Genomic DNA, 27,073 nt, shown 5'->3' with positions numbered 1-27,073 from the left:
GGACGGCATGCAAAACAGTTTTTCGTTGCACCTCGGTACAAGTGACAATAATAAACCAATTTACCAATTTATTCTTGGATTGAACTTTTCAGATTTTTTTATTTTTGGTTTGTTTCAGTTTTTACTTATGCTTGGAAAACCATCCCCCTCACAGTGGTGCTGCCATGTTCTCAAACCCTTAACTCTACCCCTTCCATTATGGTCACTTTAGCATTTCTTTTTGCACCACTTGTTTGCACTACTGTACTTTGCACCATTCCATTGTTTTATATTCACTGCTGTATTTATTACTGTGTGCACTGTTTACTCTGTCAGCTGCACCCAAGCAAGGAATTTCATTGTGCCCTGGTGTATCTGACAGTGAACTAATCCTATTTTCAGGTTATTATAAACCCTACAGTCGACAGTTGTAAAAATATTCAGTCTTTATAAAACTACAAAAGTGATTTCAGAAAAAGTGATTTCAGAAAAAGCACAAGTATGAACATTTTTAAAAAAGCAATTGCTGGGAATCTGAAAGAAAACAGAAAATATTGGAAATGCATCTGATGAAAGATCCTGACCTGAAACATTAAGTTTCTCTTTCCACAGATTCTTAAGATTCAAGATATTTTTATTAATCACATGTACATCGAAACACACAGTGAGTGAAATGCACCTTTTGCGTAGATCCTGCCTGACCTACTAAGTTTCCAGCATTTTCTGTTTATATTACACGCACAAAACACGTAATTTTATTGGTATTGGTTTATTATTGTCGCTTGTACGGAGGCACAGTGGAAAAACTGTACCTCGGTACAAGATAACTTTATTAAAACTTACAGCCATCTACAATTCACACCACTGACTAATGTATCACACAGGCTAGCAGAACCTCTCCATGGTCAGTGTGACTATTTTGAAAGAAACAGAGGAACTCTTAAAGCAAAATGAATAAATTAAACACTGCCGCTGTCTGAATCCTCCCTGGCAGTGCGAGCTCTGGGAACCTCCTCTGGCAGCTTGTTCCATATACTCACCACCCTCTATGTGGAAAACTTGCCCCTCAGGTCCCCTTTAAATCTTTCCCCTCTCACCTTATGGGCAGCACAGTAGTGTAGCAGTTAGCATAACGCTATTACAGCACCAGCGACCCGGGTTCAATTCCGGCCGCCGTCTGCAAGGAGTTTGTACGTTCTCCCCATGACTGCGTGGGTTTCCTCTGGGTGCTCTGGTTTCCTCCCACATTCCAAAGACGTACGGGTTAGGAAGTTGTGGGCGTGCTATGTTGGTGCCAGAAGCGTGGCGACACTTGCAGGCTGCCCCCAGAACACTCTATGCAAAAAGATGCAATTCACTGTGTGTTTCGATGTACATGCGACTAATAAAGATATCTTAAACCTGGTAAATTGGTTTATTATTGTCACATGTACCATGGTACAGTGAAAAACTTGTCTTGCATACCATTCATACAGCTCAATTCATTACAACAGTGCACTGAGGTTGTACAAGGTAAAACAACAACCCTCTAGTTTTAGATTCCTCTACCCTGTGACTATCTACCCTACCTGCGCATTTATAAACCAGTAGTTTTACATTTGATCAGTAGACAACACATTTGACTGTGCAGCACTTCCACAGTACTGCAACGGAAAGTCAGCCCAGTCTCTGGGACAGGAATGGAACCTACAACACAAGGGCAGGCACTGTAGTGTAGCGGTTAGCGTAACGCTATTACAGCGCCAGCGACCTGGGTTCAATTCCAGCCACTGTCTGTAAGGAGTTTGTACGTTCTCCCCATGTCTGCGTGGGTTTCCTCCGGGTGCTCCGGTTTCCTCCCACATTCCAAAAACGTACAGGTAGGTTAATTGGGCGGCACAGACTCACTGGGCTAGAAGGGCCTGTTACCATGCTGTATAAATAAATTTTGAAGTTTTAACACAAGGAAATAAAATTGTAAACAGGATCTGCCATTTGGCCTCTCAAACCAGCTCATCAATTAAATAAAATCACACCCAAACTTTTACCTCAGCACCACCTTCCTGCAGCAACTCCACATCCTTTGGTTTTATCACCTAAACATCTATTTGTACTCAGCAACTGAGACTCCACAACACTGCAGGATAAGGAATTCCGAAGATTCACCACACTCTGGGTGAAAAAAGTTCTCTTCATCTCTGTCCAGGACACCCAACCTTTGATGAAAAACACGATGATGCTGGAGGAACTCAGCAGGACGGGCAGCATCCGTGGAGAAAAGCAGGCGGTCAACGTTTCGGGTCAGGACCCTTCTCCAGGACTGAAGATAGGAAAAGGGGAAGCCCAATGTATAGGAGGGAAAAGCAGAGCAGTGATAGGTGGACAAAAGAGGGGAGGCGGGGTGGGCACAAGGTGGTGATAGGTAGATGCAGGTAAGAGATAGTGATGGGCAGGTGGGGGGGAGGAGGGGAGAGCAGATCCACCGGGGGATGGGTCAAAGGGAAGGAAAAAAGGGCTAGGAAAGGGAAGAAGAGAAGGATGGCAGTGGGCGGGGTTGGGGGGAGGCAGTGTGGAGATTACTTGAAGTGGGAGAATTCAATATTCATGCCGTTATTCATGCCTGAAAAAAGGTCCCTGACCTGAAACCTTTCTCTTTCCTCTTTGGAGAGGAGGAGGGTGAGAGGTGACGATGGAGGTGCACAAGATGATAAGAGGCGTAGATCGAGCGGACAGTCAGAGACATTTTCCCAGGGCGACAATGGCTAACACAAGGGGACATAATTTTAAGGTGATTGGAGGAAGGTATAAGGGGGACATCAGGGCTAAGTTGTTTTTTTTACACAGAGAGTGGTGGGTGTGTGGAACGCACTGCCTGCAGAGGTTGTGGGGGCAGATACATTAGGGACATTTAAGAGACTCTTAGATAGACACATGGATGATAGAGAAGTGGAGGGCTGTGTGGGAGGGAAGGGTTAGATAGATCTTAGAGCAGGATAAAATGTCAGCACAACATTGTGCGCTGAAGGGCCTGTACTGTGCTGTAATGTTCTATATGTTGACCGCCTGTTTTTCTCCACAGATGCTGCCTGGCCTGCTGAGTTCCTCCAGCACCACAGTGTTTTTCATCTAGATTCCAGCATCTGCGGTCCTTTGCTTCTCTGGCCGACCTTTCATTCTGAGACTATGACCATTGATTCCTGACACCCCAACCAGGGGAAGTGGTAGAGGCAGGTACAAGTACACTGCTTCACATAACGTTTGGGCAGGAAAGGTGTGGAAGGATATGGGCCAGATGCAAGCAAGTGGGCATTTGGTGGGCTCTGCATCTGTGCTGTCAAGACTAGAACAACATTGACTTCAATGATTAGATACGGAATTAATCCACCTTTGCCTTTCCAAACTGGGCGCAGTGGTGATTAAACCCTTTGCCATTGCTCAGACTGCTCGAATCTAAATCCGACAACACAGCGTTTTCACAAGCAACAGACTGTTGGCCTCACCCTCGGGGTAATGCGGACAGGGATGGGTGCAGCACTGCTCCTTTCCCGAGTCGTCTTTCCCACTGTCTGCAACCTGGTCTTCTTCACTCTGACTTTTGCTTTTCCTTCCTGGAAAGGAGGAGATTCCTTTATTAGTCACATGTACATCGAAACACACAGTGAAATGCATCTTTTGCGTAGAGTGTTCTGGGGGCAGCCCGCAAGTGTCGCCACGCTTCCGGCGCCAACACTGCAGGCTCGCAACTTCCTAACCCGTACGTCTTTTGGAATGTGGGAGGAAACCGGAGCACCCGGAGGAAACCCGCGCAGACATGGGGAGAACATACAAACTACTTACAGACGGCGGCGGGAATTAAACGCAGGTCGCTGGCGCTGTAACAGCGTTATGCTAACCGCTACACTACCATGCCTGCCCCTCAAAAAAATGCACCCCTCAATGTGGGGCTCGAACCCATGACCCTGAGATTAAGAGTCTCATGCTCTACCGACTGAGCTAGTGGATCAGCATGGGTCGATCAGCAAGGGCACACCAAAAGGCAGGCCAACGCTGTGGGGAAATTGGTAAATTGGTTTACTATTGTCACATGTACCAAGGTACAGTGAAAAATCTTTGTTTTGCATGCTATCCATACAGATCATTCATGGCTTTTCAGAACCAGCTTATAAGATGGCCACTTTGGCCAATGCAAAGGGTTGAAGACATGGGGAATTAATAACGACGCAGACACTGGAATCTGGAGCAACAAACAATCTGCTGGAGGAACTCAGCAGGTCCTGATGCAGGGTTTTGACCCCAACCATTGACAATGCCTTTCCTCCCGCAGATGCTGCTTGACCCGCTGAGTTCCTCCAGCAGACTGGTTGTTGCTAGGGGATTACTAAACCTGACCAGGTACATGTGGCTGAATCCAGTCTTACCACCTTAACAGTCAAACTAATGTTTGATGGATTAAATAAAGATTTGCATTTATATAGTGCCTTTCGTGTCCTCCTCTGAAATTTACAGCTAATAAAGCACCATAATGTAGTCAGCTCGGCAGCTAGTTTGCGTACAAGCTCCTTTAGAGACTAATTTCATGATTATCAGATAATCTGCTTTACAGGTGTTATTTGAGGTTTAACTATTGGTTGAGAGATTGGATAATTTGGTAAATTGGTACAATGAAAAGAAACTTTGTTTTGCATGCCGTCCATACAGATCATTTCATTACAACAGTGCATTGAGGTAGTACAAGGGAAAACAATAACAGAATGCAGAATAAAGTGTTACAGTTACAGAGAAAGTGCAGGCAGACAGACAATAAGGTGCAAGGTCATAATGAGGTAGATTGTGAGGTCAAGAGTCCATTTTATCGTACTAGGGGACCATTCAATAGTTTTATAACAGTGGGATAGAAGCTGTCCTTGAGCATGGTGGTACGCACTGTAGGGGACCGTTCAATTGGTGGGACAGTCCACACTGTCCCATCCTCTTCTGGAGTGCCCCATGAGTGGGCTGGTCCCAACATCTGCCCACTCCAGAGTGGGACAGAACAGGAAAAGGGTCCAGGAGCAGATTCCATCTTCACCCAAATCACCCCCAGCAAACAGGCTGTGATAAGGACCCACTGCCTCTCTCAGATGAGGAGAGTGAGCACATAGTGAAGATCTGTGTTTCACAGGAACTCTCAAATGAGTAACACCAAAGATCATAAGGTATAGGAGCAGAATTAGGCCATTCAGCCCATCAAGTCTGCTCCATTCAATCATGGCTGATTTTTCTTTCAATCCCATTCTCCTGCCTTCTCCCCGTAACTCTTAACTCCCTTACCAATCAAGAAGCTATCAATCTCTGCCTTAAATACACCCAATGACTTGACATCTACAGGCGTCCATGGCAACAAATTCCACAGATTCTCCACTGTCTGCTTAAAGAAATTCCTCCTCATCTCAGCTCTAAAGGGACATCCCTTAATTCTGAGGCTGTGCCCTTGGATCCTCGACTCTCCTACTAATGGAAACATCTCTCCATGTCCACTCTATCCACTCTTTCCAGTATTCAGTAGGTTTCACTAAGACCCTCCCACTCCCTCACCCTCCTTCTGAACTCCATCGAGTACAGGCCCAGAGACATCAAATGCTCCTCATACATTCAGCTTTTCATTCCCAGGATCATTTTTGTGAACCTCCTCTGGACCCTCTCCAGGGCCAGCACATCTTTCCTTAGATACGGGGCCCAAAATTGCTCACAATGTTCCAAATGCGGTCTGACCAACGCCTTATAAAACCCTCAGCATTACACCCTTGCTTTTATGTTCCAGTCTTCTTGAAATGAATGCTAACATTGCATTTGCCTTCCTTACTACCAACTCAACCTGCAAGTTAACCTTTAGGGAATCCTGCACCAAGACTCCCAAGTCCCTTTGCACCTCTGATTTTTGAACTCTCTTCCCTTTATTCTTCCCACCAAAGTGCATAGCCCCACTTTCCCTACGCTGTATTCCAACTGCTGAAGTATTGGAAACAGATCTCCTTACCAACTGTCCAAAGGATGAAACTGAGACCGAATCTTTAGCTGTCACATCTGGAGCCAAATTTGCATCTGGAAGCAATGGTTTGTATTAGTCACATTTTCTACATAACAATACAGGTTAAAATATTCCACAGACATCACATTAGTACAGATATGATGGACTGAGCAAAGAACCAGCCACATAATTCAACAGTCCACAGTGGTTAACAAAGGGTAGTGTGTATTTGGAATGAGCTGCCAGAAATATTGGTTGATGCGGGTACATCAGCAACGTTTAAAAGCCAACTGGATAAGTCCATGGATAGGAGAGGTTTAGAGGGCTATGGGCCAAACGCAGGCAGATGGGACTAGCTCGCTGGGCAACACAGTTGGCATGGACACGTTGGGCCAAAGGGCCTGTTTCCGTGCTGTATGACTCTACGATTTAGAGCCAGTGACCATGAAATCCCAACAATACATGTCGAAGGGATGGGATGTCGTGTGACCTGGCGATGGCCATTCCATTGCTCTTGTTTGATGGCGATCAAGCACAAGTGTTCAGGATGAGGTGGCAATGTGATGATAAACTCCAGCTACGTGCAAAGACACGCTTGGTCATGGATTATGAAGGGCATGCAACCAAAATGTCCCCACTTGTCTTTGCTCTTTATGATACAGGGACACCTGTTGTGTAGTGCCCATGGTCTCTGATTTTAGAGATTGGGTCAAAGGCCTGTTTCTGTGCTGTATGACTCCATGTTCCAAGGGCAACGGTGGAGAGGAGATGTTCCTGCCCTCCACAGGTAGCTGGAAGCTCAGTGCCCCTTACAACAAGATGAATCGGCCAATGTCATTGTACATCTGGCTTTGACCCATCAATGGCATCTTGCAACAACGTGGAGCAAGGGGTTTAATGGCATCCTAATGGCACACAATAGGAGATGCAACCTTGGGGAAATGTGACATCAATAACACTGCACATGAGGCAGTACACTCTAAAGGGCAAGACACCTAATAGTGTTGAAGAGCAGAGAGACCTTGGGGTGCAAGTCCAGGGCTCACTGAAAGTGGCTACACAGGTAGATAGGGTGGTAAAGGAGGTTTATGGAATGCTTGCATTTATTAATCGGGGTATTGAGTACAGGAGTCAAGAAGTTACGATGCATCTCTATAGAACTCTGGTTAGGCCGTGTTTAGAGTATTGCGTGCAATTCTGGTCACCTCACTACAGGAAGGATGTCGAGGCTTTAGAGAGGGTGCAGAGGAGGTTTCCTAGGATGCTGCCTGGATTAGAAGGCATGTGCTATCAGGAGAGGCTGGACAAATTTGGGCTCTTCTCTCTGGAGCGGCAGAGGCTGAGGGGTGATCTGTTGGAAGGGTATAAAATTATGAGGGGCATAGATAGGGTGGACAAGCAATATCTTTTTCCCCATTATTGAGCGATCCAATACCAGAGGGCATGCGTTTAAGGTGAGAGCGGGTAGGTTCAAAACAGACGTGAAGGGTATGTTTTTTTTTACTGAGAGCGTGGTGGATGCCTGGAATGCGTTGCCTGATAGGGTGGTGGAGGCAAATTCACTGGGGGCTTTTAAGAGGGGCTTGGATGGGCACATGAATGAGAGGAAAATAGAGGGATATGGGCATTCTGTAGGTAGGAGGGAATAGCTATGTCAGCAAACATTGTGGGCCAAAGGGCCTGTTCAGTGTTGCACCGTTCTGTTCTATGGGTAGAACATTTCATTGGCATATCTGCTTCTAAGTTTATGGGGATTGTGGCCAGGATCAGCAGTAGGCTATTCAGCCCCGCCGCTCTGCTGTTCAATCAGATCATGCCCAATCTGATCTTGCCCTCAGAACCCTTTGACCCCTGTGTACATCAGAAGAATGTCCCACACTCCAATTCAGTGATTCAACTCCACAGCTCTCTCAGGTTGAGAAGTCCAAAGTTTATAAAATCATGAGGGGCATAGCTAAGGTGGATGGTCACAGTTTTTTCCCCAGGGTAGGGGAGTCCAAAACTAAGTTTAAGGTGAGAGGGGAAAAGATTTAAAAGGGACCCGAGAAGCAAGGTTTTCACACAGAGGGCGGTGGGGATATGGGACGAGCTGCCAGAGGAAGTACAATTACAACATTTAAAAGAGATTTGGACAGGCCCATGAATGGGAAAGGTTTAGAGGGATGTGGGCCAAAAAAAATGGGGAACTGGAACTATCTCAGGAAGACACCTTGGTCAGCATGGACAAGTTGGGCCGAAGGGCCTGTTTCCGTGCTGTACAACTCCACGACTCTTCCAAGAGTAGGAATTCCTCTTCATCTCAGCCTGATTCTGAATCTGTGCACACAGCGCTCAGATCTACAGCCCTGCTACCTGAACCGTGTCTTCCACCACTGAAAGTCCAGTCTTCTGCGTTAGAAAGACGGCAAAACAATCACATCACTGAGCTGCAGGTTATAACAGAAACGACAGTCCTCCCTTACCCTGCTCAGACGTCGGAGGAAGGGAGGGTTTAAGAGCTGTGCTTTCTTGCCTGCGATGCGGAGGTCTTTTGCGGGATTTGACCAGTTTCTCCTCAGAAGAGCCCTTCTTGTCATCATGGGTCCTGGGCTCTGCGTCCTCCATCAGACTAAAGCAACAGAGAAAACGAAAACAGTAATCAACAGCCCGGGATTTGATAAAGAGCATCTAAAATTGTGATGGCATTATGGGCAAAGAGCAAGAACAGGAGGTGTAGATTTAAGGTGATCAGCAGTAGAACCAGAGGAAACTTTCTCTTAAGATTTCTTTATCAGTCACAGGTACATCAAAACACACAGTGAAATGCACCTTTTGTGTAGAGTGTTCTGGGGGCAGCCCGCAAGTGTCGCCACGCTTCCGGCGCCAACATAGTGTGCCCGCAACTTCCTAACCCGTACGTCTTTGGAATGTGGGAGGAAACCGGAGCACCCGGAGGAAACCCACGCAGACACGGGGAGAACGTACAAACTCCTTACAGACAGCGGCAGGAATTGAACCCAGGTCGCTGGCGCTGTAATAGCATTATGCTAACCGCTACACTACCGTGCCTGCCCTCTACCGTGGTTTGGATTTGGAGAGCATTTCCTAACACAGCAGTAGATTCAGATTCAGGCACAACCTTCAAAGAAACTTGGATAAATGAAATGAAAACTCCAGGATTACACAAAAGGAATGAGGGGAGTGGAACTAACTAGATCACCCTGGTAAAGAGCTAGCACAGAGCTAATGGACCGAATAGTCTCCCTGCCTCTGCATTCAGTGGTTCCAGGATTTCATTGCGTGCCACATGGGGAGGTCCACAGTCTAGACCCAGTTAAACCCACCCCACTGCACAGGAGGGCAGGAGATCAAGTCACCATTCTTGATCAAGTTGGCTACAATTCTCTTTCTCAGATGATCTGTAAATGTTCTTTCTGCCTTTTCAAACAGTAACCCAATGCCCATTTAATAGTTACAACTGAAGCTTCTTCACTGGCTCTTCAAGGGCCACATTCTGCATCGCAGGAACCCACTAAGTAATTCCTCCTCAAAGTTACCCTCTCTCAAGCAGCACCCCCCACACGCAGTCAGCCACTCTCCGTCAGTCTTCACAGATCAGATCCATTGCTCTTAACCCCACCTTCCTCACAGCACCAGCCTGTCAAGCCCCTTCAGAATCGATACCACCTAAACAGCAGCAACAATTGAGAAGCTCTTACAGACAGGCCCATGAACAGGCAGGGAATGGAGGGATACAGACCAGTGCAGGGAGATAGGATTAGTTAGATTGGCATCATGGTTAGCACAGACATGGTGGGCCGAAGGGCCTGTTCCTGTGCTGTATTGTTCGATGTTCCTTCTCTACTGTTTCTTTCACAATTACCTTAAATATACATGCACCATAGAAAGCATCCTATCTGGATGCATCACAGCTTGGTACGGCAACTGCTCTGCCCGGGACCACAAGAGTTGTAGACACAGCCCAGCACATCACAGAAACCAGCCTCCCCTCCACGGACTCTATCGACACTTCTCGTTGCCTCAGTAAAGCAAAGACCCCACCCACCCTGGACATTCTCTCCTCTCCCCCTCCCATCGGGCAGAAGATACAAAAGCCTGAAAGCACGTACCACCAGGCTCAAGGACATCTTCTACCCCACGGTTATAAGACTATTGAACAGTCCTCTAATACGACAAGATGGACTCTTGACCTCACAATCTACCTCGGCATTGCCTTGCACCTTATTGTCTGCCTGCACTGCACTTTCTCTGTAACCGTAACACTATATTCTGCATTCTGTTATTGTTTTCCCTTGTACAACCTCAATGCACCGATGTGATGAAATGATCTGTATGGATGGCATGCAAGACAAAGTTTTTCACTGTACATGTGACAATAATAACCCAATTGACCTCTGGCTGAACACCCTCCCATCACTGAAAACTGATTCCATGATCACCATTCATCAAAACCTGTTTCTCAGGACAATCTAATTAACCAGTTATAACAGCAATGTAAAGGTAGGGCCTTTATCCAATCCAATTATTAAGTGACAAGACAAATTGATGAAGGTCGTGCGGTGGATGTGGTATATATGGATTTTAGTAAGGCGTTTGACAAGGCTCCCCATGGTAGGCTCATTCAGAAACTCACGAGGTATGGGATCCATGGAAATTGGCTGTGTGGATTCAAAATTGACTTGCTCACAGAAAGCAGAGGGTGGGTGTAGAAGGGGAATATTCGACCTGGACGTCAGCGACTAGTGGTGTTCCGCAGGGATCTGTTCTAGGACCCCTGCTCTTTGTGATTTTTATAAATGATTTGGATGAGGAAGTGGAAGGATGGGTAGTTAAGTCTGCAGATGACACGAAGGTTGGTAGTGTAGTAGATCGTGTAGAAGGTTGTCGTAGGTTGCAATGGGATTTAGACAGGATGCAGAGCTGGGCAGAGAAGTGGCAGATGGAGTTCAATCTGGAGAACGAGCTTGAAGGCAGAATACATGGTTAATGGCAGCATTCTTAGCAGTGTGGAGGAACAGAGAGATCTGGAGGTCCAAGTACATAGATCCCTCAAAGTTGCCTCACAAGTGGATAGGGTGGTTAAGAAGGCGTATGGTGTGTTGGCCTTCATTAGCCAGGGGATTGAGTTCAAGAGCCAAGGGGTAATGTTGCAGCTCTACAAGTCTCGGTTTAGACCACACTTGGAATATTGGGTTCAGTTCTGGTCACCTCATTAAGGAAGGATGTGGAAGCTTTGGAGAGGGTGCAGAGGAGATTTACAAGGATGCTGCCTGGGTTGGAGAACATGTCTTATGAGGACAGGTTGAGCAAATTAGGGCTTTTCTCTTTGGAGCGACGGAGGATGAGAGGAGACTTGATAGAGGTATATAAGATTATGAGAGGCATAGACAGAGTGGACAGCCAGCATCTTTTCCCCAGGGTGGCAATGGCCAGTACTAGAGGTCACCCATTTAAAGTGTGCGGAGGAAAGTTCGGGGAGTTGTCAGAGGTAGGTTTTTTGTTTTTACACAGAGAGTGGTGGGTGCCTGGAACACACTGCCTGGGGTGGTGGTAGGGGCCGATACGATAGGGTCATTTAAGAGACTATTAGATAGGCACATGGATGAAAGAAAAATAGAGAGTTATGGGAGATGAAGTCGAGAGGGGGATAGTTTGAATGGGGATGTTTATAATCAGTCGGTACAACATCGTGGGCCGAAGGGCCCCTACTGTGCTGCACTGTTCTACGTTTTATGTTCAACGTGAAGCTCCAACAGTCAAATAGCCTCTGGCATGCATGGAAAGATAGCTTTAATGGCGAGCACTCTGATGAACTGCAAGCAGCCAATGGGAAAGAACTGATAGCCAATAAGTGTAAAAAAATTACAGCAATCACTCCAAATCCCCCAAAGCAGCACCACCCCAAAGGTCATCGACCTGAAACATTAACTCTGCTTCTCTCTTCATAGATGCTGGCTGACCTGCAGAGTATTTCCAGCAATTCCTGAAGATTGATAGTCTGAATTGTGCAAACAGCTCGAAAAAATAAAGATTCAACTCCCAGTTTTTCAGGTGGGACCAGTAAATGGATTTTCTCCTTCAACTTCCGTGAACCTGCAGACCCTACTTTGCTTTCTGTAAATCATCTACAATTTGAATTTTTTCCAATGGCCTATTAACCCACCAACCAGCTCGGCTGAAGAAACCGGAGCACCCGGGAGAAACCACAGGGTCACAGGGAGAAGGCTGCACTAGAGGTCAGTAGTGACCCTGAACGTTGCCACCACGAGGTAGCGGATCTACCAGCAGCAAAACACTGTGCCGCCCACTTCGAGAAGAAAAGACCCAATGGTTCAACCTTCCCCGAGAGATGTTACTGACAATTCTGGTGTCTTTTAATTTCATTGCAGAGATTGGCAGCAGATACCCTCTCTGGACTCTTAACTCCACAACAGAAATTAAGTTGAAAAGCTTCCTTTGGTAAATATTACAAACCTCTGACGAACATCACTTCTTCTGGTGTTCACTGGATCACCGGTAATACTATCCTTCTGTTAGTGCAAGAAAAAAGCAGCATAAATTACACTTATTTGAGGATAGAATTAAGATAACCACACAACTCTCCCCACCATCGAGGACATCTCCAAGAGTTGGTGCCTCAAGAAGGCGGCATCAATCACTAAGGACCCTCACCATCCAGGACATGCCCTCCTCTCGTTACTACCATCAAGGAGGAGGTACAGGAGCCTGAAGACCCACACTCAATGATTCAGGAACAGCTTCTTCCCCTCCGCCATCAGATTTCTGAACAGGCCATGAACACTACCTCGTTATTCCTTTATGTTTGCACTATTAATTTTATAATTTATAGTAATCTTTATGTCTTTGCACTGTACTGCTGCCACAAAACAACAAATTTCATGTTACACAAGTCAGTCACAATAAATCTGATTCTGCCTTGAAATGTATACATGAGGACTTTGGGCTGTTACTAAGTCTACGGTTCCCCAGCACCACCCCAACAGACCATTTCGGGACAACCTGATGCCTCCATGTCAAACACAAGCAATTGCTTGGAATTTTCAACCTCGGAGAAGTGGATGTTCAGCTGTTGTGTGTATTCAAGGCCGGGATCATTATCAGACAAAGAGAATCGAGGGATACAAGGAAGAGCAGACATGGTTACAGGGCCAAGGTAAATGGACAGCTTGACCTTACTAAATGGTGGACAAGGGGCTTCCTGGTTCTTTACGGGACAGGTTCAAACTCTCTGACAATCTGTGGTCTAGCAACTCCCATATTCCGGCATGTTTTGAATCAGCAGTACAGATCTGTATTAATTAACCGAGATCTAAAATTAACTAAAACCTGTTGCTAATGAACCTACCAGCACAACTTTTGTGATCTCAGCCAACAGAGTGTTTCTGACTTCAGTTCCCTTACGTAACCCAGGGAGCATCTGAGGTGACTGTACTTAAAAAGAACAGTTCTGCTGGTCGGACGAAGATGATCGGGGGCAATGTCTTTGGTCCGGATTTGATCAATTGGTGCTAAGCACTCCCAGCTCTGCTCGGCTTGACCTAGCCTCTGACTGTTGCGGCTCGGAGGGGAGGTGGCAGAAGATACCTGCAGCAGCCGGTAAATCCGTCCCCATCCATCCCGCTGGTCTCCCAAACACTCCATCGTATGTACAAGGTGTCCATAAGTTGGACATTTGTAACCTGGGGAGGAACTGTAGCAATATTTTGAATACAGGAGTGGCACTTACAAAACCCTTCTGCTGCTCTTTAAATCACAATCGCACCCTCTTCCTTTCCAGTCCCAATGAAGGGTCTCGACCCGAAACGTCGACTGTTTATTTCCCTCCATGGATGCTGCCTGACCTGCTGAGTTCCTCCAGCACTTTGTGTGTGATGTTCCAGATTCCAGCATCTGCGGAATCTCTTGTGTCCTCACATCCACTAATCATTCTGCAAGAATTTTAGTACAGGTCCTTAAAACAATGGACCCAATTGTGATCGGTTGCCTATTATTAAGATTTTTAAGTGTGGCCAGATCATCTGATTTTGGGATAAGAACTGTACAACTGCTTTAAAATCTTGGGAACCTCTAAGATATCTCCTAATCTTGGCATTAAACTCAATCCCAACAAAGACAAAAGACACAGGAACGAGAGGATCTCTCACCCTGCCAAAACCCTCCAACTTCCTAACGGGGATCTGCATTTGGTGCTTCACCAACTTCTCCAGACACTTTCCTATTGGTTCACAGTACTCACCCTCTCATTTCGGACACTGTGCGCTGGTCGGGCAGAATCCTGCTCCATCTCTCTTCCCTCCTTCTTACCACCTTTCTCAGCACTGGGGTTATGTTGAGGAACGAGCCCGCCCTGTTGTCTCTCGTTGGGAACCTTCTGCAGGCTTTGACTGTGCAGAGGCTGACCACATCCTTCTGGCACACTCTGAAGGAATGTCGTGGAGACCACTTCCATCTTTTTCCAGTGGAGCTACACAGAAAAGCACACACACACCTTTACACTTACTGCACTACTTGTGCAGAGTTACACCATCACAGCCTTAAACACAAAGCACTAGATGTGTTCACCAACTAGATTTCAGCTGCTCCAGTGTTAAGATTTCTTTATTAGTCACATGTACATCGAAACACACAGTGAAATGCATCTTTTACGTAGCGTGTTCTGGGGGCAGCCCATAAGTGTCGCCACGCTTCCGGCGCCAACATAGCATGCCCACAACTTCCTAACCCGTACGCCTTTGGAATGTGGGAGGAAACCAGAGCACCCAGAGGAAACCCACGCAGACACGGCGAAAACGTACAAACTCCTTACAGACAGCGGCAGGAATTGAACCCGGGTCGCTGGCGCTGTAAAGCGTTACGCTAACTGCTACACTCCGGCGCCTGCCCTTACACCAATGATCCAACAATTATCACGCTTGGCAGTTTCACAGTTAAAGCTGAGGACAATACACAAGACCACAAGAGAGACTACAGATGCTGGAAATCTGGAGCAACACACACAAGATGCTGGAGGAACTCAGCGGGTCAGGCAGCATCTGTGGAGGAAAATGGACAGCTGACATTTTGGCTCGAGACCCTTCATCTGGACCTGAAAAGGGACAAAAAGGGAAAAGTCTGTGAGAGGTTGAGGAGCAGCGGGGACTAGAATGCAGAAGGAACAGGTAAAAGGAGGTATACATCTTCTCAGGCAGTGCCTGGGGCTTGACAACGACTGATTCCACTCCCAAGGGGCCAATGAGGACAATGTGGAACCTGCAGACTCTGCCACAGGTGGGACAAGAGGTTCTTGATGGGAGGGGTGGGTGGAGGGGTTTGAAAGGTGATCTGCTCCTGTGTGCTCCTGGCACATGGGCCCAAGGTTAGAGACACCATCCCAAATGCTCAGAATCAGGTTTATTATCACCAACTTGTACGACGTGAAGTTTGTTGTTTTGCAGCAGCAGTACAGTGCAAGACATAAAAACCTATAAATTACAAAAATAAATAAATAGTGCAAAAAAAAAGGAATAATGTTCATGGACCGTTCAGAAATCTGATGGCAGAGGGGAAGAAGCTGTTCCTGAATCATTGAGTGTGGGTCTTCAGACTCCTGTACCTCCTCCCCAATGGTAGTAACAAGAAGAGGGCATGTCCCGGATGGTGAGGGTCCTTAGTGATGGATGCTGCCTTCCTGAGGCACCGCCTCTTGAAGATGTCCTCGATGGCGGGGAGGGTTGTGCCTGTGATGGAGCTGGCTGAGTCTACAACCCTCTGCAGCCTGTTCCGATCCTGCACATTGGAGCCTCCCTACCAGGTGGTGATGCATCCAGTCAGAATGCTCTCCACCATGCATTTGTGTAGAAATTTCCAAGAGTCTTTGGTGACATACAAAATCCCCTCAAACTCCTAAGGAAGTAGAGCCGCTGGCATGCCTTCTTCGTGACTGCATCAACGTGTTGGGCCCAGGACAGATCCTTGGAGATGTTGACGCCCAGGAACTTGAAGCTGCACACGCTTTCCACCACTGACTCCTCAGTGAGGACTGGTGGTGGTAATTGGATTATATGGTCACACGTGGAGAGATACAGTGAAAAGCTTTTGTTTGCATACCATCCAGACAAGGTCATTGCATACATAAGTACATTGAGGTAGTAAAAAGAAAACAGAATGCAGAATATAGTGTTGCAGTTACAGAAACAGAATTGAGATAAGAATAGAACGATTCACCCCTCCCATTCTGATTTTTCTTTTTGTACCACAAGGAAATTAATTCTGAACAATAAGCCAGGTATCAGGCTGTGCTTCCCGACAGTTTAATTACTACTCCGGGAACCTGTCCGCAGAGCCAGCCCCTCAGCCCAAACCACAGCCCTGGAGTGCAAGGAGAGGGCAGAGGAGGTGGGTTCGCCGGGAAGCAGTCAGCAGGACGGTGGAAGGTCTGACCAGGTCATAGTTCAACAACACTCAGCTGGAACACAGAGGTCCCAACACCCCACACTTCATATCCCTGTTCCCCAAGGTCCAGTCTCCCACAGACAAATCCCTCAAACCAGCAGCCTTGACACGTCGATCATCCAACACTGGGGGAACTGGGATCCTTGCCCTCAGATTATTGACCCCGTGATAAATTGCCTCTAACTGCCAATGAAATGTGACACGAGCCTCACTGTACACAACACTGCTTAAGACCCACCAACGTTAATTGCCTGTCCTCAAATACCCCTTGAAATGATTCAGCTCACTCCCGGGACTGTTAAGGTTCTCGAGTCAAGAGTTAACCAAGGAAACCCCACACAGTCACCAGGAGAACATGCAAACTCCACACAGACAGCACCGGAGGTCAGGATTGAACCTGGATTGCTGCCACACCACTGTTCCTGTAGATTCAGTCAACTGCCCCGAGCAAACTCCCCCCATTGCTCGAGTTTACATAAACCCAGTTAACTAAATATCTTTGATGCATGGTTTCAACCTAAAGCCTTGACAATCCCTTTCACTTACCTCCACAGATGCTGCTCGACCCGCTGAGATCCTCCAGCAGATTGTTGGTCCAGATTCCAGCATCTGCAGCCTCTGGCATCTCCATCTTTGATGTTTTAATTCATCAAGTTCCCTTAAACAACTATTGCAAAGTTTCTTTGCTGTAACACCAAAAGAATTTACGCCCTTTTCACATTACTACCATCGGGGAGGAGGTACAAGAGCCTGAAGATCCACACTCAATGATTCAGGAACAGCTTCTTCCCCTCCACTGTCAGATCTCTGAACGGTCCATGAACCGACGAACACCACCTTGTTATTCCTCTTTTGCACTATTTATTCTGGTAAGTTATAGTAATTTTTATGTCTTGCACTGTACTGCTGCCGCAAAACAACACATTTTACAACGTATGTCGGTGATAGTAAACCTGATTCTGATATTCTCCTACACGGTGACCTTTCACCTGACAGGCAGTTTTATTTGGCTGCTTTCCACTAATTCCCTCATCTTTGTTTTAACAGCCAACCAAACTTCATTCCGCAAAAGAATCTCTTCCATCCTCCCCACAGCTCTCAAACTTAGTCCAGCCAATCCTGGATTAAACCTGCAAACCCAGCATCAAAGAAACTGCCCCGTCAATTCACAGGTTATCTACAAACCCATTTGTTCCATTGTTATGCATGTCTGCTTAGCCAAGGGCCATTTATTTAAATATTTCCCAATATTCAACAGCAAAAGCAGTATTTTAACTGCTGATTAGCCACTCCAGAAAAAACACTGCAGTTTAAGAATCAACTGGGGTGTCACAGAGCACAGCTGATAAAGCCAGGCACTGTAGTGTAGCAGTTAGCGTAACGCTATTACAGCACCAGCGACCCGGGTTCAATTCCCGCCGCTGTCTGTAAGGAGTTTGTACGTTCTCCCCGTGTCTGCGTGGGTTTCCTCCGGGTGCTCCGGTTTCCTCCCACATTCCAAAGGCGTACAGGTTAGGAAGCTGTGGGCATGCTATGTTGACGCCAGAAGCTTGGCGACACTTGCGGGCTGCCCCCAGAATATTCTACGCAAAACTGCATTTCACCGTGTGTTTCGATGTACATGTGACTAATAAATAAATCTTATCTCACAGCTCCAATGACCTGGGTTTGATCCTGACCTATACCATGGAGTTTGCGCATTCTCCATGACTGCATAGATTTCCTCCGTGTGCTCTGGTTTGCTCCCACGTCCCAAAGACCTGTTGGTTGGTGGGTTAACTGGCTACTGTAAATCCCCCCCTAGCGTGTGGTTGAGTTGTACAATCTGCAGGGAGTTGATGGGAATGTGCGGGAATAAAATAGGATTCGTGTAGACACAAGAGACTGCAGATGCTGGAATCTGAGGCGAAAAACAATCTGCTCGAGGAACGCAGCAGATCAACCAGCATCTGGGGGAGGAAGAGAATTGTCAACCAAAGCCTGATGCAGAGCTTCAGCCCGAAATGTCCACAATTCCTTCCCCCCCACAGGTGCTGCTCGACCCGCTGAGTTCCTCCAGCAGATTGTTTTTTGCTGCAGATTCCAGCCTCTGCCGTCTCCTGTGTCTACAGATGCTGGAATCGGGAGCAAAAGGCAAAATGCTGGAGGAACTCAGCGGGTCGGGCAGCATCTGTGGGGGGGAAATGGACTAGAGATTGCAGATGCTGGAATCTGGAATGAAGGCTCTCGACCTGAAATGTCAACTGTCCATTTCCCTTCACAGATGCTGCCTGACCCACTGAGTTCCTCTAGAACTTCGTTGGTTTTCTTGGGGATTAGTGTAGGTTTAGTGTAAATGACCCACTCCACACATCTGCGTTGAACTCCATCTGCCACTTCTCAGCCCAGTTTTGCATCCTATCTATGTCCCGCTGCAAACTCTGGCAGCCCTCCACACTATCCACAACACCTCCAACCTTTGTGTCATCAGCAAACTTACTAACCTATCCCTCCACTTCCTCATCCAGTTCATTTATAAAAATCACAAAGGGTAACGGTCCCAGAACAGATCCCTGAGGCACACCACTGGTCACTAACCCTCCATGATCTTCTCCATCAACTTACCGACCACTGAAGTATGACTCACTGGTCTATAATTTCCTGGGCTATCTCTACTCCCTTTCTTGAATAAAGGAACAACATCCGCAACCCTCCAATCCTCCGGAACCTCTCCCGTCCCCAGTGATGATGTTAAGATCATTGCCAGAGGCTCAGCAATCTCCTCCCTCACCTCCCACAGTAGCCCGGGGTATATTTCATCCGGTCCCGGCGACTTATCCAACTTGATGCTTTCCAAAAGCTCCAGCACATCCTCTTTCTTAATATCTACACGCTCAAACTTTTCAGTCTGCTGCAAGTCATCACTACAATCACCAAGATCCTTTTCCACAGTGAATACTGAAGTAAAGTATTGTTTAATTACCTCTATTTCCTCTGGATCCATACACACTTTCCCACTGTTACACTTGGTAGGTCCTATTCCTTCACGTCTTATCCATGATATGCTGGGTTGTGGACACAGCCCAGCACATCACAGAAACCAGCCTCCACTCCACGGACTCTGTCTACACTTCTCACTGCCTCGGTAAAGCAGCCAGCAGAATCAAAGACCCCTCCCACTCCGGACATTCTCTCTCCTCCCCCCTCCCATCAGGCAGAAGATACAAAAGCCCGAAAGCACGTACCACCAGGCTCAAGGACAGTGTCTATCCCGCTGTTACAAAACTATTGAAATGGTTCCCTAGTACGATAAGATGGACTCTTGACCTCACAATCAACCTCACTGTGACCTTGTGCCTTATTGTCTGCCTGCACTGCACTTTCTCTGTAACAGCTAGAGTTGCCCACACCCAATAAATGGGTAATAAGATTCAGATTAGTTCATTGTCATATGGTGGCGTAGCGGTTAGCGTAACACTATTACAGCGCCAGCAACCCAGGTTGAATTCCAGCCACTGTCTGTTCTATCTGAATGTACTGTTGTAATGAATTGATCTGTACGAACGGTATGCAAGACAAGTTTTTCACCGTACCTTGGTACATGTGACAATAATAAAAACCCAATAAACATCGCACACCATCCCAACCTGGAGATTACCCCATACTGCTCCATCGTCATCCCATATCTCCCTCCCCAGCAGCACTGAACCAGGACTGGAGTGGTTCGTCATCACCTTCTCAAGGGCAGGTAGGGAATGTTGGTGTATATCAGCCAGAGTTGCCCACACCCAATAAACGGGTAACAACATTCAGATTAGTTCATTGTCATACAGTAGCATAGCAGTTAGCGTAACACTATTACAGCGCCACTGTCTGTAAGGAGTTTGTACGTTCTCCCCGTGTCTGCGTGGGTTTCCTCCGGGTGCTCCGGTTTCCTCCCACATTCCAAAGACGTACGGGTTAGGAAGTTGTGGGCATGCTATGTTGGCACCAGAAGCGTGGCGACACTTGCAGGCAGCCCCCAAAACACACTACGCAAAAGATGTATTTCACTGTGTGTTTCGATGTACATGTGACTAATAAAGATATCTCATCTATGCCAGGGTGCGGTAAAATTCCTTGCTTGCACGAAGTTCACGGAGTAACAGTATACGCTTAATAATAAGCACAATAAATGCAGCAATGAGTGCAAGAACAACAGAATAGTGCAAAGATGGTACAAGTTACATGCGTCTTACAAACCATAACTCAGTGGCTCAAGCTCCTCCCACCTTCACATTAGACCGCCCTGGGTTCAAACCCCACTCCAGAGTCACAAGCACCAAAATCAAAGTTGAGTTTATTGTCAGATGCACAAGTCCATGTGTGCACAGGTGCAATGAAAAACTTACTTGCAGCAGCATCACAGGCACAGAGCATCAGATACACAACATTCACAAGAAAAACATAAATTAAACACAACTTAAACACAATTTTTACAAGAAAGAACACAATTAGATCAAAAAAAATGAAGTCCATTTTAGCGCAAAGTGGTCACAGTGTTGCTAAACTGCAGTGATTAGGGTTGTGCCGGTTGGTTCAAGAACCGAATGGTTGAAGGGAAGTAGCTGTTCCTGAACCTGGTGGTGTGGGACTTCAGGCTTCTGTACCTCCTGCCCGATGGTAGCTGTGAGAAGATGGCATGGCCTGGATGGTGGGGATCTTTGATGATGGATGTTGCCTTCTTGAGGCAGCGCCTCCTGTAGATACTCCCCATGGTGGGGAGGGATGTGCCTATGATGTATCGGGCAGATTAACACCTCACAGGAGTACTGGGGGCATGCCGCACTGTCAGAGGTTCTGTCATGTCATCATGATGTCAAATTGACACTTTACCTGCTCTCTCAGGTGGACAGATCCCAATGCACTACTATGGAGAGTTGGGGGGGGGGGGGAGAGGGGGGTGGGAGAGGAGGGGTGTGGGAAGCGGGGGGAGTTATCCTGACATATGGTTCAGGAACAGCTACCTACTGACAAAAATCTGGTTCTTGAACCGACCTGCACAACTTTAATCCTAACTCAGCAACAGAGAACTACAGACTACCTCTTGCACTGCCGTGGACTTGTTTCCAATTGTGTTTTTGCACTAGTGTCTTGTTTTGCTGTCTTTTTGTTCACTGTCTTCTACAATTTATGTGCCAGTGTGTTCTGTGTGTTGCCTGAGTCTTTGTGCCTGTGATGCTGCTGCAAACAAGTTTTTCATTGTACCTGTACCTCATCGTACTTGTGCACCTGGCAATAAACTCGATTTAACATGAAACTAAAGGCTGCTTTAATTACTAAAAAGAGACCAAGAGCTGGGGACTAGTGTGAATGGCTTTTCCTGAGAGCCGTCTCCCAGATCAATGTCGTGCTATTTAACAGTTATTGTAAACGGAGCCAAGTGAATTCTCTGTAAATGTTTCGGGAGTCCTGGCACAAATACAATTTGACAAATGTTTCACAGATGCTAATTCTCTTGTGGGTCAATGCAAGAACATCCTCAGAGCTGACAGAATTCAATGAGGCATTTTCACACACATTCAAGATAAAGATTTCCAACAATTGTTCTCTCTACATGCTCAAAGAAAAATTCTCACCGAAATGGCCTGGGAACACTTAAATAAAACAGAATTTGCTCTACAAGTATTAAGACATTTTAATTCACTGGTGATTTACATTAATGGCTTATTTTTGCACCTTGAACAGTCTCTGCTTCACTTCAGAATCACCCTGGGCTAGTATTTTCCAAAGAAAGATCTTCGAATTTGAAAGCAGAATACAAGGTTAATCGCGGGACTCTTAGCAAGAAAGCTCACCAGCGCCTCTACTTCCTCAGGAGGCTAAAGAAGTTTGGTTTGTCCCCTTTGACTCTCACTAACTTTTACAGATGCACCATAGAAAGCATCTTATCTGGATGTATCACAGCTTGGTACGGCAACTGCTCTGCCCAGGACCGCAAGAAACTGCAGAGAGTTGTGGACACAGCCCAGCACATTACAGACACCGGCCTCCCCTCCTTGGACTCTGTCTTTACCTCTTGTTGTCTTGGTGAAGCAGCCAGCATAATCAAAGACCCCACCCACCTGGGACATTCTCTCTTCTCTCCTCTTCCATTGGGTAGAAGATACAGGAGCCTGAGGACACGTACCACCAGACTTAAGGACAGCTTCTATCCCACTGTGATAAGACTATTGAACAGTTCGCTTATACAATGAGATGGACTATGACCTCACGATCTACCTTGTTGTGACCTTGCACCTTATTGCACTGCACTTTCTTTGTAGCTGTGACACTTTACTCTGTACTGTTATTGTTTTTACCTGTACTACATCAATGCACTCTGTACTGACTCAGTGTAACTGCACTGTGTAATGAATTGACCTGTACGATCGGTTTGTAAGACAAGCTTTTCACTGTACCTCGGTACAAGTGACAATAATAAACCAATACCAGTGTGGAGGAACAGAGGGATCTTGAGGTCCACGTCCATAGATCCATCAAGGTTTCCACGCAGGTCGATAGGGTTGTTAAGAAGGCGTATGGTGTGTTGGCCTTCATTAGTCAGGGTATTGAGTTCAAGAGTCGCGAGGTAATGCTGCAGCTCTATAAAACTCTGGTTCAACCACAGTTGGAGTATTGTGTTCAGTTCTGGTCACCTCATTATAGGAAGAATATAGAAGCTCTAGAGAGGATGCAGAGATTTACCAGGATGCTGCCTGGATTGGAGAGCATGTCTTATGGGGAGAAGTTGAGCAAGCTAGGGCTTTTCTTTTTGGAGCGCAGGAGGATGAGAGGTGAATTGATAGATGTGTACAAGATAAGAGGCATAGATCGAGTGGACAGTGAGACTTTTTCCCAGGGTGAAAGTGGCTAACACGAGGGGACATAATTTTAAGGTGACTGGAGGAAGGTATAAGGGGGATGTCAGGGTTAAGTTTTTTTTACACAGAGAGCGGTGGGGGCAGGTACATTAGGGACATTTAAGACTCTTAGATAGACACATGAATGATAGAAAAATGGAGGGCTATGTGGGAGGGAAGGGTTAGATAGATCTTAGAGCAGGATAAAATGTCAGCACAAGATTGTGGGCCAAAGGGCCTGTACGGTGCTGTAGTGTTCTATGTAAGTCTGTATAGAAAGTGTAAGACTGTTTGTTGCGTGATGATATTGAATGTACCCAGTCTAGAGTCCTAAACTTCAGTCAACATTTTAGGTCTAATCTGAGTTGTGTCTAATGGTACCCTCACCTTTGGGAGATTATGCCGTATCAACTTGTACGTCAAAGACTAATTTACTTGAAAAATAAAGGACCGCAGATGCTGGAATCCAGATGAAAAAAAACAAGATGCTGGAGGAACTCAGCAGGCCAGGCAGCATCCGTGGAGAAAAGCAGGCGGTCAACGTTTCGGGTCAGGACCCTTCTCCAGGACTGAAGATAGGAAAAGGGGAAGCCCAGTGTATAGGAGGGAAAAGCAGAGCAGTGATGGGTGGACAGAAGAGGGGAGGCGGGGAGGGCACAGGGTGGTGATAGGTGGATGCAGGTAAGAGATGGTGATGGGCAGGTGGGGGGGAGCAGGGGAGAGCAGACCCACCGGGGGATGGGTCAAAGGGAAGGAGAGAGGAGGCATGGGGGGGGGGGATGGGGGACAGGAGGGGAGGAAAAGGAGAAACAAAAAAAATTATGAGTGGGAAAAGGGAGAGAGGCTGGGAAAGGGCAGAAGAGAAGCAGTGGGGGGGGGGGGGGGGTTGGTTTACTTAAAGCAGGAGAATTCGACATTCATCACATTAGGCTATAAGGTCCCAAGACGGAAAATGAGGTGCTGTTCCTCCAGTTCGCGTTTGGAATTCTCCCGGCAGTGGAGGAGGCCGAGGACGGACATATCAGTGATAGTGTGGGAGGGGGAGTTGAAGTGACCGGCAACGGGGAGATGCAGGTCGCGGTTACGGACGGAGGGCAGGTCTTCTACAAAATGGTCGCCTGGTCTGCGTTTGGTCTCACCAATGTAGAGGCGACCACACTTGGAGCACCGAATGCAGTGGATGATATTAGGGGAGATTCAGGTGAATCTCTGTCTCATCTGAAAGAAGTGTTTGGGTCCCTGGATGGAGGTGGTGTAGGGGCAGGTGTTGCACCTATGGTGGGGGCAGCAGAAAGTCCCCAGGGTGGGAGCGGGATGGGTTAGGGAGGGAGGAGTGAACTAGGGAGTCGTGGAGAGAGCGGTCCCTGTGAAAGGCTGGAAAGGGTGCGAAGATATTATTGGTAGTGAGGTCCCATTGGAGATGGCAGAAGTGTTGGCGAATGATGTGTTGGATACGTAGGCTGGTGTGATGAAATGAGAGGACAAGGAGACCCAATCCTTGTTAGGTCTAGGCAGGGGGACCCAGCATGGACGAGTTGGGCTGAAGGGCTTGTTTCCGTGCCCATAACACCACTCTGATTCTGCCATCACCCACCCACACACACACTAGGGACAATATGCAGAAGCCAATTAACCTACCAACCGGCAGGTCTTTGGGATGTGGGGGGAAACCAGAGCACTCAGAGGAAACCCACCCGGTCCACAAGGAGAACGTGCGAACTCCACACAGCACCAGAGGTCAGGATCGAACCCAGGAGATGCGAGGCAGCAGTTCGACCTGTACCACCCGTCGTGAGCCTAGACCTCTCCATTTTATAAAATATATCTACACCTAGTCTCCTGTTCCAGAGAAAATAACCCCAACCAGACTGCCTCTCCCCACAACTACAGTTGCCAACCCTCATAAATCCTTGCACTCTCCCTAGTTCTGTCACAGCCTTCCTGTGGGGTGGTGACAGGAAGAACTGCAGTCTAATTTCCCACATTGTTTAGTACAAGGGTTAATTGCAAGCCAACTTGATTTATACATTCAACTTGCATTTCGGGGACCAGTCTGCCACGGGCTTTTGAAATTGGACACCTTGGGATTCACTGCCAGATCCCTAACTGAGGAATTACTTAATTCTGGACAGTCCTACAGCTCTTATTTATTGTTTTCAGACATCTATCTGGTGTCTGTTCCTTATCTTGTTTTTTTAGTCCATCCTCAAGGTCCCTCCCCTTGTTATTTGGCAGTAATGTGCATGCAACAATCACCCCAGCAACCTTACCGCGGCCTACATCTACAGGCTTGTAATATTTTAACTTTCCAGTTGCCCTACTGTTGGCAAGAGTCCATGTTTAAGTTTTTGCAGGCTCTCGATAGAACACAATGATTCAAAGCAAAGGAGGAACATTTTCCACAGTGCCTTCAGGGTGCCCCTGGGCCAGTAACAATTCAGTCCTTGTTAAGTTTATCCACACGTCTGCATTCTCTCTCGCTCTCTCTCTCGCCCTCCCTCTCTCGCCCTCAGAGTGTGAAGGAAGCTTCAGCCTGACACCTCTCATCTAACAAACACCACTTTCCAAAAGTGCAGCTGGGGAGATTTCAGAGTTTGACTCCTTGCCGTGGGGGTTAAAATCCACAACTTTCTGGCAGTTACAACTTGAGGTCCGATCATTTAAAACCAAGTAGGAATTTCTTCTCACAGAGGATGGTAAATCTCTGAAAGGTTGTGGAGACCAAATCATTAGGGGTATTAAAAGTGGAGATAGATGAAGATTTAAAAGATCAGGGGATTGAGTGCTGTGGGGAACTGGCGTCAGTAAAGGCTAGATAGATCAGCCCAATACATCACAGGCACATCCCTCCCCACCATCGGTAGTATCTACAGGAGGCGCTGCCTCAAGAAGGCAACATCCAAAGATCCCACCATCCGAGCCATGCCATCTCCTCACAGCTCCCATCAGGCAGGAGGTACAGAAGCCTGAAGTCCCACACCACCAGGTTCAGGAACAGTTACTTCCCTTCAACCATTCGGTTCTTGAACCAACCAGCACAACCCTAATCACTGCCTCAGTACAGCAACACTATGACCACCTTGTACCAAAATGGACTTTGTTTTTTGTTCTAATTGTGTTCTTTCTTGTAAAAAAGATTGTGTATAATTTAGGTTTAATTTACATTTTTGTCACAAATGCTGCTTACATCAAGCTGTGTGCCTGTGATACTGCCACAAGTAAATTTTACATTGCACCTGTGCATAGATGTACTTGAGCAGATGACAATAAACTCGACCTTGAATGGCGGGCCAGGCTTGAGGAGCCTACTCCTGCTCTAATTTTCCTGTGTTCTTCTTACAGCCCAGGGATAGATAACCTCTTTGTGCTCTCTCTAAACTTTCACTAATGTTAAGTTTATTTTGCCATTCAAGTTATGTACAACTCATGTTGATATAAATTTATGATAACTTATGTTTGTCAATGTACAGTGCTGCTGCTGTGAGAAGCTAACTTTCATAGCATTTTCATGGGTAAGTATGCCCACAACAATCAACTTAAACTTGAAGCAAAGACCACTTCCTTTCACCAACACAAGTCAAACAGATTACCAGCTGTGACTGATTGCATCACTGCCTGGTGTGGAGGCTCCAATGCACAGGATCGCAAGAGGCTGCAGAGGGTTGTAGACTCAGCCAGCTCCATCACGGGAACAACCCTCCCCACCATCAAGGACATCTTAAGGCAGCATCCATCATTAAGGACCCTCACCATCCGGGACATGCCCTCTTCTCGATACTACCATGGGGAGGTAGTA

General features: G+C 46.9%; 1 protein-coding gene and 1 non-coding gene across 2 annotated transcripts in view; both read right to left on the bottom strand.

Moving 5' to 3' along the window:
* Positions 1-27,073, bottom strand: part of LOC127581066 (uncharacterized) — a 70,435-nt gene that overhangs the window by 38,910 nt on the left and 4,452 nt on the right. Inside the window, exons 2-6 of the mRNA XM_052035135.1 lie at positions 14,223-14,450; positions 12,440-12,495; positions 8,428-8,573; positions 5,975-6,039; positions 3,459-3,566 (exon numbers count right to left, since the gene is read on the bottom strand). Coding sequence (XP_051891095.1) covers positions 3,459-3,566; positions 5,975-6,039; positions 8,428-8,573; positions 12,440-12,495; positions 14,223-14,435 — 588 coding nt within the window. The 5' untranslated portion in view covers positions 14,436-14,450. The remainder of the gene's footprint in view (positions 1-3,458; positions 3,567-5,974; positions 6,040-8,427; positions 8,574-12,439; positions 12,496-14,222; positions 14,451-27,073) is intronic.
* Positions 3,889-3,958, bottom strand: trnak-cuu (transfer RNA lysine (anticodon CUU)). Its single transcript has one exon. It is a non-coding gene; the product is annotated as a tRNA-Lys (tRNA).

The sequence above is a fragment of the Pristis pectinata genome, chromosome 20, assembly GCF_009764475.1.
Source record: "Pristis pectinata isolate sPriPec2 chromosome 20, sPriPec2.1.pri, whole genome shotgun sequence".
In the NCBI taxonomy this organism is placed as follows: Eukaryota; Metazoa; Chordata; class Chondrichthyes; order Rhinopristiformes; family Pristidae; genus Pristis; species Pristis pectinata.
The sequence above is the reverse complement of the archived record's forward strand: the minus strand, read 5'-3'. Positions and strand labels throughout refer to the sequence as shown.